At 32.8% G+C, this 13,302-nt stretch overlaps 1 protein-coding gene across 1 annotated transcript; it reads left to right on the forward strand.

The window, feature by feature from the left end:
• Positions 1–4,120: 4,120 nt before the first annotated feature.
• Positions 4,121–8,517, forward strand: LOC127852514 (uncharacterized). Its single transcript, XM_052386472.1, has 3 exons — positions 4,121–4,981; positions 5,271–5,443; positions 8,496–8,517. Exons 1-3 carry the CDS (start codon positions 4,367–4,369, stop codon positions 8,515–8,517), a joined length of 810 nt encoding a protein of 269 aa, XP_052242432.1. The 5' UTR covers positions 4,121–4,366.
• Positions 8,518–13,302: the final 4,785 nt, after the last annotated feature.

Genomic DNA, 13,302 nt, shown 5'->3' on the forward strand with positions numbered 1-13,302 from the left:
TAAACATGTACGCAAAAAATATTGTACAAAGTCCATATTATCAATGTGGTGAGATTGAATATACATATATTTTTTGTTCAATTGCCCCATTTATACTGTGAAAAGAGTTATCCTTTTTGACAATCTGTCCAGTTTTCAACCCATAACTTTGCAACTACTTCTTTATGGTGTTAAAGACGGACCATACGAAGTAAATTCATTAATTTGCAAACATCTTATCGCAACTTCTCTTATTCGAACTCTACTCTTACACTTCTATCCCTTTCCTTCTCAACTTATTAGCTGTTTTTGCTATCAATACTACCCTGTTATATGATTTGTATTACAACATATATATATTTTTCCATTTCTTAACGGTATTCAAATACCAATCACTGAACTATATTTTTCGTAATGTTGTCATGTTTATAAGTTGTTGTTACACGTTTGGTTATTTACACCATAACAGCAGCGCTTCTAACTGACAGAAGAGAGGCATAGCGTAAGCCTTGAGCTTTTTTCTCAATTCTGTCAAATTGTATCCTACAGCCTTTATATTAAGTAATAATGTAATTTCTTCATGCCTTGTATATTGTTTGAAAATAATATGTGTGTTTGTATTGTATTGCTTATTTGTACTTTCTGTTGAACTAAATTAATAGTGTTTAAACTAAACTTAGAATACGATTATCCGTTAGAAGCAAATAATATTTATCTACTCTAAAGATACTATGTATTTGTTTATTTTCATTGGCATTGCGTTGAGTTAAAATAGTTATGACGGATCTCTTATGTTCCTACAATGGTGAATTGTGTGGAAAGAAGATTGGTTACACTACGGTATAGGTCCTACACAAATAAAATAAATTCCATATTGTCGTAGCACAGTGCAACACTTACACAAAATGTGTGTGTGGCTCGTTGTGCATGATTTATCAGTGTCTAAAACACAACATTTGTCTCTTCTCAATATAAAATGTAATGTTGGAAATATTATCCGACAATGTAAAGTTGGAAATATTATCCGACAGTAGTCCCGAATAAATACACCCTATACAAATATTTAATGTATGCATATTTATACTTGCTATTAAGTTTGTGAGTTGATGCAAAGTCCATATTGGTTTAAATGATTCTAATCTGTTTAACACCAGTTCGAGTAAGGTATTCTGATGACAAGCCTTACAGTGATAGCTTTGTTTTGCTCTATAATCGTACGTCGGTTCAATTTTACGAACGCGGACATTGTTCGAAAATCATTTCAGACTTTCCGTGTCCATACAATTGTATAGTGAACTGCTGTTGCTAAGAAGTTGCTATTAGCCGGCAGACAGACAATGCGTTCCATTAAAAGTTCAGTTTTGTGATTTAAAAAAATAAAGTATGAGATACAGTGCACTAAGTGTAGTTTTACGACAAAAATTGAAACCACGTCATAAATGTTGTATAGTAGAATCCACAGATTCGTCGGATACTAAAATCTATATAACAGCATAATAAACTACGTAATTGTTATTAAAATATAATCATTCGTTATCATGTATATTTTTTTTACTTCGTATTAATATTTTCCATTTCCATTATAAATGTAAACATAATGCCTAATATGTAGGAATATGCGCTCATATACATTCAATTATTTTAAGTAATGAACAGGATCTCCTGGAATATACCAGAGAAGCTGTTTCTAATAATTTATAGTTTACCAACAGGAAAGGTCAGAGATTCAATAAAGATCCACAGTGCCGAATACTGCAATAAGAGTTGTATAAATTCCTAAAGATCAATTACTTTTATAACAAAAAGGGACAGTGTATACAGAACTGAAAATGGACTTATCCACCATTTCGACTATAATGAGTTTTGATAATTTAATGTCTGTCTACAAGTGCATATTTACAATATTAACTTGATCAGTTCATGTTAGCTGTCAACCTTGTTGATGAGCTATCGGATGTCAAATACTTACTGATTAAACATATTACTTACTTGTGTGAATAGCAGTATAACAAAGTTAAATTGCGTGTTTGTTTATTTTATTCGATGTCAATCCTCTCGATTAAGATCCAGACAGCTTTGACTGAGACATATTTACTAATAAACTATTACATCCCGATTAAAATACAGTATGCCAGACGATTGGCAAGAATGCAATCGGAACCCATTGATTACGCCAACTGTCAGAACGTGTTGGGATCAAATCTTCGACCCTCCGCTTTTACGGCGGTCGCCCTTATCAAATGGTCCCTGAGCCGTTGTTTTACGTGTATTAGTTTTAACGAGCCATACACATTATAATATACTGTTGCTGCAGGTTTAATAGACCGTTTTTGAAAATCAATTACTCAAAACCTTTTAACTGGTATATTCGCGCGTGTCGCAAGAATATTCACAGTTGACAAAAGAATTAACGTCACATTAGTTCAAACGATATATATGTATTTAGGTAGATTTTTAACCTCATGCCGAACAAAGTGAGCCGATCACCTTTACGTTCCGAGTGATGACTGTTACTTACTGATACTTGCGATATTTCTAGCAAACACATTGAACTATAAGCGGAATAATCAAACAAATGTTTAAAAGCGCCGGGGGGGGGGGGCATTGTGTTTTTCTCTTTATACCAAATAACTCAATTGTACTCCTTTGTCTCATACTAATTTTGTAAAACTTCCATTAATATTTGATATTGCTTGCCGATTGTATACGATGTTTTCTCAACAAAGAAAAGTTTTATTCAATCTTACCTATACAATACAGGACGCAACCCTGTCTTGTGTTTTCGGGGTCACAAGGGTCATCGACCAACGCCAGCTTGTCACACGAGTTTGCAGTCCGAGTCCTGCTCTGAACGCATTTCCGGTGGACGAATACAGGATTCGTACCCAACATTTTCACACCATGTAAATCCCTACCAAAATAGCAGGCTAAGCAGAAAATTTCAGTTGTGTACATTATGCTAAAAACATTGTTTACTTCATAGTATGACTCCGTAATAAAAACTCGCATGGTCTTTGGCTAGTTAAAATACTGAATAAAAAAGCACTGGAAATTTCCGGCGGTAAAAATAACATAACTCAGGCTATCTTTATTTAGTATTGGTAGTCGATGACAGTGGTTTACTTTCACGGAAAAACGTTTCAATTGCAAATAAAATAATAAATTTTGCAGTTGTTAACTGTTATTAACACTGGTAATTTCCGGCGGTAAAAATGACATTGGTGAGGTTATCTTGATTTAGTACTTGTAGTCGATGAACGTGGTTTACTTTCACGGAAATAAGTTTAAGTTGTAAATAGAATAATACCTTTGGCAGTTGTTAACTGTAATTAACGCTTAACCGTTTCCTTACAAGTGTCAACGAAAAACGAAAATGAAAACAGGCAGTTGGAAAATCCAAAAGAGATTTCGTTACAGCAGTTGGCTTACTCCGTGGTACATTTTGTATTGAACTTTACAACCGTTTTCACGTAGATATTAAGAACAATACAAACCGATAAAATCCAAAATATACAATTAAATAAAAGAGAATGCGGTATATTTTTTATGTTAATGGACTTACTAGTGTGGATGGCTGAATGAACTTATGTGAATATCTGAATGGAGTTTCCTCCTATGGTAATATGTGACTCTTTATTTGAAACTCTTGAGTCATATCTTTAAAAAACAGTCAAGATTTCAAATGTTGCTGCTGTTGTTCAATTGAAGTTATATTAATTTTCCGTTTGTTTACAGAGCATATATTCTGACGATACGCGTTATAACCGTTGAACACATATATTTTGGGTTGCTTTATTAATAATTTTTCTTGATTAGTTAATTTCTTAACGATCTACGTTTTAGACTATATTTATCTCAGAATGTTATTTTTCAAATCCTGCATATCGTTTTTGGATTCCTTTATGCTAGTATCACACAGTTAATGAAACAGTGTAACGCACAACATTCAAACTTGCAGGCGATTTTTATTATCATACGTTAAACATTATTTATCCCACTTTTACACCGAACTCGGTTGATTAAAGCCCCGTTGATTAAATTTCATCTATAATCAACGGCAAGGCTATAATCAATGGCACGAAATGACGTCATCAACTGCCGAACCGGGACTACATTTTCCCACGCACCTCGTCACCTGTATTTGCCAAGTGCATCAATAATAAAAACAATCTCAAATGTTTGTCAATCTTAATGACATTAAAACAAATACAAGTAGGAAAAACGTGTTTGTTGTCATTTATTGTCACTAAACTTCTAGTATTAGGTAAATTTAACACTATGTTGCAAATAGGTTCTGTTGTTGTTGCTCCCCTTTGACGGAGTCAGTTCGAGTTGCTCCCCTTTGACTATAGAACACAATCGTCTGCGAAATCGTAAACCCCTCAAAATGTCTGACGAATTTGACAAAGTCAATTTCTCATTAACTTGGGATGAATTAAATAATGAACATGAGCAACAAGCAACTGAAGTGGAATTAACACTAAGCCAGTTCCAGGAACAATATGGGTTTGATCCATCTATTTTGTTCACAAATGAAATTGAATTGACCATTGAGAATGAAACCAGCCCCAGTAGTAACGCACCATCCAGTAGCAATGTCTTCCCCCCAACTTTAGATCTGCATGAGAATAAAGAGTTCTTAGATGTTAACCTCACTGATGTTGGTGATTTCATTGTCCAAAATGAAAATAAAAAGACTTTAGCGAAGACCTTGTCTGACATAAACAAATTTAAAAGGTTTCTTATGTCAAAAGCTGAATCAAAAGAAATCCACCACATAGAACCAACTCTTCTTGATGAGTATTTGGCCACTTTCCTGTTGTCCCTTAAAAAGTCAAATGGCACAGATTTTGAACCAAGCTCCCTCCGTGGCATCATTGCTAGTGTTGACAGGTACCTGAAACGACATCGCTATGGATGTTCAGTCATGACAGGGACTGGAGCCCAATTTGCACTCACAAGGGACACCTACAATGCAAAGAAAAAAAGTCTTAAGAAACAGGTAAAATTGAGATGAACGGTTATAACTAAAAGAAATTTGGCAAAATAACATATTCAACATAAAACGTATCATTTATGACAAAATTGGGAAAAATCCCAAGTGTAGTCTGTACGAAACTAATACCCTGTCGACATAAAGTTGCAGTTAATAAATATAAGTCGAAAAGTCACATTAAAAGTAAAACTGTCAGCCTACGAAAGATAGAATACTAAAAAAAATAAATTTAAATTAAAAAATATAGTCGAAAAGTTAAATGAAACAGTATAATAAATATAAATCACCAATTTAGGGTATGGGAAACCGTCCTAGGGAGGCCCATCCGCTGAGTGATACCGACATCGATCTGCTCTGGGAGAAGGGGATCATTTGCACCGAGTCTCCGAAAGCCTTGTTAAATACAGTCTGGTTGAACAACTGCCTTCATTTTGGCTTGCGAGGAACAACTGAGCAATACAATTTGCGGTAAGAAACATTTTTACACACAAACACACAAAATATGTATCAATTTTTCTCATTATTTTTTCACCCCATTCACTAAGTACATCCGCTTCAACTTAAATGCTGTATTTTATTATTGTTCATATCTGACATTAAATTAAGATTCTTGTATTTTGTTAGGTGGGGAGACGTCCGCCTCCGTGTAGACTCGAATGGTGTCGAGAACGCGCACAGGAGAGAACATTGCTGACATAAGAAAAGTGTCTCCCAAGATGTTCGGCACTTCTGGACCAAGAAATCCCGTGTTAATTTACAAGCTGTACTCGAATATGCGTCCATCTGATTTTTCTTCAGATCAGCACCCTTTCTACCTGGCAACACGCACAATTGACACTGCATCCCAGTGGTTCTTGCGTCAACAATTGGGTGTCAACAAGCTGGGTCAGATGCTGAAGGCCATGGCAAAAGACGCCGGTTTTCCCGAGCACAAGAGAATAACCAACCACTCAGTTCGCAAATTCCTGGTCCAAAAACTTCGAAATGCAAACATTCCACCCACTGAAATCATGGCCATAACAGGGCACAAAAATGTCCAGTCCATAACCAATTATTCCACCATATCTGTTGAACAGCAGCAAAAGTGTTCCAACATTCTTGCTCAGTCCAGTAAATGTAACAAACAAACAGCTTCCTCTTGTTCACCTTCATGCACTGAAACTATGGTCGAAATGCAGCCTACACAACCACTGTCTACCGTTGAACAAGTTGATCTTGATTTTCGTCCCACCCAGTCACTTCACCAGCAAATGTCTTTCTCTCGTTCGAACAACTTTGCCTCACAATTCTTTGGTGCCACTTTCCACATTCAAAATTTTAATGTGAATAATAAGATTAAATCCAAGTTGTTATTGTTATTTCGTCACGAAATAACCACATATTACAACAAAGAAGCAAATGTTTTGCACCTCGTGTTCTAGTTGATAGTTTAAACATCGAAAGTGAATTGTGTGTGGTGTTAGGCTACGTTGTTTACAAATGTAGTTCCTTGTATATAACAACTAAATGTTATATTAATGGTATAAAACTTTTAGATTTGCAATTCAATATGAATAAAATTGTTATTAGTAACGCACGATTCTTTGTCACAGAACGATATTCTGATTTTTTTAAATGACAATTTGATCAGCGGTTATTTTTGGAACGCGGAGTAATACACTGATCTTGGTTACACAACAGTCATTATCAAAGTACGACAAACACTCATGAAAACTAATTTTGTTAAAATAAAAAGGTTTACTGAATAAAAAAGTGGGATAAATAGAATAATAGGTTAGTGTTGATTATAGATCAGGTTTATCATGCTCGGCACGAAAACGAAAAAGCATTCGCCAAGGCTCGTGCTTTTTGTTTTCTAAGCCTCGCATGATAAACCTGATCTATAATCAACACTAACCTATTATTCTCTATATCTGTTATGCTCTTTTTCAAATTAAGTATTCTATGACTTCATAATTATCAATATAAACGTATAGCAAAATAATCTTTATGAAATCATTAGACTCATACCGTTTTACATATGTATCGTTTAGTAAGAAATCTTTGAATATGTTATAACATGAGGGATCGGGTGATATTCTTCGTCACTATTTGGGCAGGCTCTGGATCGTAGTGATTTCGTTTAGAAAGTAATGTTGAAAACGTTGCGGTTCGAAAAATAATTTCGGTATTACTTTTGTCAAGTCAAGTGCTTCCATCAAAGTGTTATTTTGGTAAAGCAAAGACCAGTCCTAAGTCAAATAATATTTCGACCCGTGTTCAGTAAATCATAAGCAAAGAAGTGCATTCAACATAGGGATTAGCTAGCTGATTGTTGAATCATTTTTAAAGTGAATGATTTCACTGAATTTTTAGACCACTGCCCAATTGATTTTAATTTTACATGTAGGTATATAGAACCGATTGCTACTAATTTGGTAATTAATAAGTTATCTTGGGAGGGTGGTATATCCGCTAATTTAAATACCCTGTTGAATAGTAAAGCTCATAGTTTTGCAAATATTACTAATAACATAATACTTGAAAATGAAAATTTAAAGACATGTATTAATCAGCTATCTGAGCTTATATATGATGTCTCATTTCAGATACATGGAAGTACATTTCGTAATCGAATACATTCTTGGTGCGATAATAACAATATGTTTAACACATCTCAACTCGAGTTTAGAGATAATTGTGTCACGATTGATTTTATTTTCATCTTGCACACGTTAATCCAAAACATTATTAATAATAAATCGAAACACTATTGCGATTTTATTGATTATGAAAAGCATTTGATACTGTAATACATGAAGCTTTGTGGATCAAATTAGTACAAGCAGGAATAAGTTGTGAAACAATAAAAATGATAAAGTCTTTATATCAGAATGTAAAATCATGTGTTAAAATTGATAAAGATATGTCTTATTCTGAGCTTTTCGATGTTACCTTAGGAGTAAAACCGGTTGAGCCATTATCACCTTTATAATTTAATTTATTCATAAATGACATTAATGTTTGTATTAATATTAATAATTTAACCGAAAAAAGATATTCTCTTATTATATATTTATATGTTAAATTTTGTTGATGATATTGCTTTATTTACTACAAATCAAGAAAGGCTACAATTACAATTAAATTCTTTCTATCAATACTACTGTAAATGGGGATTAAAAATAAATGTAAACAAAACTAAAGTTTGCATATTTGAAAAAAGGAAAAGTACTTGTTTGTATAGCTGGACTATTAATCAACAGGCTCTTGAAACTGTTGATAAATTCTGCCTCTTGGGCCTTAAAATACACTACACTGGTAATATATGGATTGCTATTAAGGCAACTAATGAACAAGCCTTATAAGCTTACAATCATGTATTGTCCATTTTTAGTAAAGTGAAGCTAAGCACTAAAAACACTCGCTCTATTTGACTCCCTAGTTGTTCTAATTATTCTATATTGATCTGAAATATGGGAAATTCACAACATTAAAGAAGTAGATTAACTTCATTTTAAATTTTGTTAAACTATTCTAGGTGTACGCTCACAGATCTCTAATGCAGCTGTTTTGGGTGAATTAGGCAGATTTCCACTTTTTATAATATGCAAAAAACGTGTAATCAGTTATTGGTTTAAAATTAAGCAAAACCCGGACTCTTTGGTGAACAATTTTTATAACGAACAATGTAATCTTTATAATGAGAATAATAATTATAACACCATTATGTGGTATGCATTTGTAAAACAACAATTAGAACAACAAGGGCATGGTATATTTTGCAATAATTTAAATGACAACTGTAATTATTCTTATGAAATTAACCAGAGAATAAAAGATCAGTTTATACAAAATTGGCAGGATACAATTTATAACCAACCGAAATTATAATACTACAGAATGTTTAAGACTAAATTCGCTTATGAACAATATTTAGATTGCATTTATAATAGAAATTACATCAATAGTTATCCAGATTTAGACTTAGCGCTCATAAATTAGAAATAGAAACTGGTAGATATAATAACATACCCAGAGATGAACGTAAATGCAAACTATGTAACGCAAACAATGTTGAATCGGAATATCGCTTCTTTCTTACTTGCTCCATCTATAAAGATCTACGAACAAAATATCAAAATTGATCTAACTGGCCAAACTTCAAATTTAAAAATAGACTACAGTATTTAACAATGTATCCAGATTCATTACTGATGCAATGTAACTCCGTGATGAAAAATATTAGTACTTGCTGCTTCTTAAAATTAATATTGTATGGAATCGTTAATACATTGTTTATTTACTACTTGTTTATTTCTCATAGGTGGACAAAAATCTAGTTGACAATGAAACAGAGGGTATAAGAAATCGAACACACTTGGAATGAAAATGCTTGAATTAATATGAGTGAAAATAATACTGTTTCTGATGGCAACATTTAAAAAACGCGTACCAAATTGCTTGCTCATTCGTAAATATTTAACGAAGAACAATATGCTAGAAAATATCAATTATCGATGGAGTTTTAATCTAAGAAAAATGAACAAATCATGCAAAAGCATCATTGGTACAAGAAATACATCATGGGTAAGACTTTCTATTTGATTAACAAAGTGTTGCGATAATATTTACACACTTGAAGTACAATGCACAATAATGAACATTGTAAAATCAGACGTTGTATTTCCAAATAATAGAATCCACATGTCATTCGTTCCAGAAAAAATTTAATTTTTGACATACAAAACACATCTTGAACGTAATAATAAGTAGCGTCGCAGGAAAAATAACTGTTGATGTTTCATAAGCGCCATGACACCAACGGAGTAAGCTATATCAATTTTATTCTCACACTTTTCTTAGCACAAAATGCCTCTACAACATTTACTTCCAGAAACTAAACAAGAATTAATGATTGTCAATATGTTTCATTGCGTCAATGGAAACTCGGCTTACATTACTAACGAGTTCTAATGACGTAGCACCGATCTTCACATGGTCTCCAAAATGGGTAGTTCCCGGCGCTTCTTCCCTATCTCGCAACGGATACATCCTTACTTGATTATATCTATTAAATATTAATTCATCTTATATTATAATAAGCAAAGACATTCACAACATAGTTGCAAATACATGCATCAATGACTATTAGTATAAACGTTAATGTCAAAAAGTTATAAAATAAACAAAGAGAAAAGCCAAAAAGCATAACAGATATTTACAGACAAAAAACTACATATTCACGAACAATAAAACAACATAATATAAGTTATCGAATCTGCCATATAAAGATTTATGCGACGAGTAGTATGCCATTAGACTTTTCGTCTTCGAGTACGATGCAGTTAAACAAAACATGCATTGTAAACATGCTTATCTATCATAACTGCGCGATGCATTTTTACTCGATACATGCTGTACGCAGTTAAGAAATTACGAAAGTATTTGAAGGACATAAATAAGGCCTTCAACGAACGATTAATTACACATGCTTTCACAGATGGGACATGGACTATAGAATGTTCTATTGACAACTCAAAATCACCTACGCCAAATTCATCTACATACATCAAAACAATTATACAAAAAATAAATAAATTACTCAATAACGCATTTTAAATAGCAAAGAACGCCTTGACTGTCTTATAATACCAAAACTTGTGATATTACGTCTATCTGACTGTGCATGAATGCTTGTAACAATTATATGTATGCATAATCACAATATATAAATACATAATTTGAATATATACAGATAAAACTTTAATACATAAAGATATAATTGTCTTATATATAGATAAATTTAAAAATATACAGATACGAATGTATTATACACAGATAATATTTTATTGTACAAAGGCATTATTTCTTTATATGAAGGCAAAATATCTTTATATGAACATAAATCGTTATGTAATAATGATAACGAATATTTGTTCATGGTATATAGGCATTACTTGTTTATATAAAGGCAAATTACCTTTATATAAACATAAATCGTTATTGTATAACCCCATATCGTCTTTATATGCAGAAACAATTTGAAAAATACGTTAAACATCTTAAATTGATTGATTTAGCAATGTTTTGTTTTTACTCCCCCACCATGAAATGGCTACAGGGCCGGGCATATAGTGTTTTCCCTGTCCGTGTGTATGTGTGTGTGAATGTGCAAAAAATTGCAATGGTTTCGTGTCGTGTCAATAACTTGCACGAACACCAAAAACATAAAGATGCAAAGTATGTCTCCCTCATATGGGGGGAGACATATTGTTTTTGTGCTGTCCAGAGATCTGTGTGGACATCCGGATGGATGTTCCTGGAACCTTGTCAGCACTTCTTCTCATAAACCCCACAAGGCATTTCAATGAAACTTGGAGTGATCAGTACTAAGCCTAGTTGTGCATTTTGTCAGGAATTCTTATTTGAGTCAAGGTCAAGGTCGCAAGGTCAAAAAATATAATTTCCTTGTCAGCACTTCTTCTCAAAATCCAATAAAGGGAATTCAATGTAACTTGGTCAGATTGAAAGTAACGTCAATTGTCCGGTGCGTGCAAAATATTTGGCTCGTAAATTTCACTCTACAGTAGTATTATAATGATGAAAGCACTTTATATAATGATGTGTGACCAATACATAAATAACGAATAGCTTCGTATATTTATGTCTGAAATTCATAGAAATATTCAAATCCACATATCTTCATATCAATACATAATATCTATATATAAGGATCTTTTATATTGATTACATAACGATTTATATTCATATAAAGATCTTACATCTTTAATCTAAAACAATGTTTTATTAATTTAAGTCTACGGTTCTTAAACTTACTCGACTTCTTTATATTCTTTACATAAATTTTATAAAGGTTCCTTAATACGCATTAAGAATCTATATGTGTATTAAAAATTTAGCTCTATTTTCACAAAATAACTATCAATTTTGCGTCTTTTTTTGCGACGTAACCGCTTTACATTCAGCACTACTTGTAATGAAAGGGCGGCTTTTGAAATGTCTTACGTATACGTATCAAATGTCTAAAATTGTGGAATCCCACTCATTCACAACTTATTAATCATCATTTACGGGTAATAGGTCAAACTATGTTCTTCGTATTTATTTGTGTAATCCCACTCATTGACAAATTATATATCATCATTTTCGGGGAATAGGTCAAACTATGTTCTATGTATTGAAATTCCCGATCTTAACCAATTGTTAACATTGTCTTTTATCTGTAGCTTGCGTCATGGTGCAAGAAAGCTGCGAACGCATGATCAATTTGATAGTATAATATATTTATAAAGCAGTTATACACAAAGTGCGGATGACCACGTGATGGCTACATTTAGTCACTCATAAGTGTGAAACTCGAAAGACCTATTATCCTGCATTATGCGGATCTGGACGTTATGGATTCGTAGCAAGCTTTGACATAAACTTCCGAAATTGCAATGTACTTTTTTGATACACGGAACAATATCGATGCCATTCTCAGAATCCGCTACAAAATATATAGTATGACTCTTTTTTAACAATTGTTTCTAAAACAGCTTAGTCTGTGAGATTCAACAGCTCTCAATGTCATTTCTTTACAACGAACTTGTTTTTTAAGCTAAAATAATAAGTTTTTAGGTTTATGGTTGTGTAGATTTGACATGGCATACGGAGTCTTTTAAACGTACGTATTTATACTTACAATCAGTTCCTCGGTGTAACAATTTCGAGACGACTATATCTTAAATGTGACATGCGATTTATGATTAGCATGACCTTGTCCTTTAATGGTGTGTGCACTGTTAAAACGAATCTAGTTTCTGTTTGCATTTTGAACTACATAGATTATGTTATCGGTCACCGAGTTTAACAACACACGATTTAAAGTCGTCTGTCCGCTTTAAACCGTGTATGTTACATTCAACTAGTGTATCGATGTAATCAAATAACAGGAAAGATTATTGAGTAGTGTGCTGTCAGAGTGCAGTGTGTGTGCACAATTAGCTTTTCTTCTTCATGTATTACTTGAGACACAATAAACCTCATTAACCTTAAAATGATTTTAAACAAAATGCTATAAACCATTCATTTTCTATATAGAATGAGATTATTATTTTGCCGTTAGTAAGAGTATTTTTTTATTGTACTTTTGTATTTTTACAATATTAGGGAATAAACGATTGTGTTTAAGTGCATATAAAAACTGATTTGCTTGCCATTTTGATTTTTGTTCGTTTGTCTAACCAAATAATCTAAACTGATTTATTTTGATTGTTATAGCTCTTACTTCATCGGTATGATCGGCAACAAATAAATAGTATTCAAGGCAAACCATTTACAAG

This window comes from Dreissena polymorpha, chromosome 12 (genome assembly GCF_020536995.1).
Source record: "Dreissena polymorpha isolate Duluth1 chromosome 12, UMN_Dpol_1.0, whole genome shotgun sequence".
NCBI classification, from domain to species: Eukaryota; Metazoa; Mollusca; class Bivalvia; order Myida; family Dreissenidae; genus Dreissena; species Dreissena polymorpha.

Bases quoted from the DNA above. Each gene is read 5' to 3' on its own strand.
- LOC127852514 (XM_052386472.1), top strand. From the start codon at position 4,367: ATGTCTGACGAATTTGACAAAGTCAATTTCTCATTAACTTGGGATGAA. The intron at 4,982-5,270 runs GTAAAATTGAGA...TCACCAATTTAG, and splicing joins AAAAAAGTCTTAAGAAACAG to GGTATGGGAAACCGTCCTAG. The intron at 5,444-8,495 runs GTAAGAAACATT...AAACTATTCTAG, and splicing joins ACTGAGCAATACAATTTGCG to GTGTACGCTCACAGATCTCT.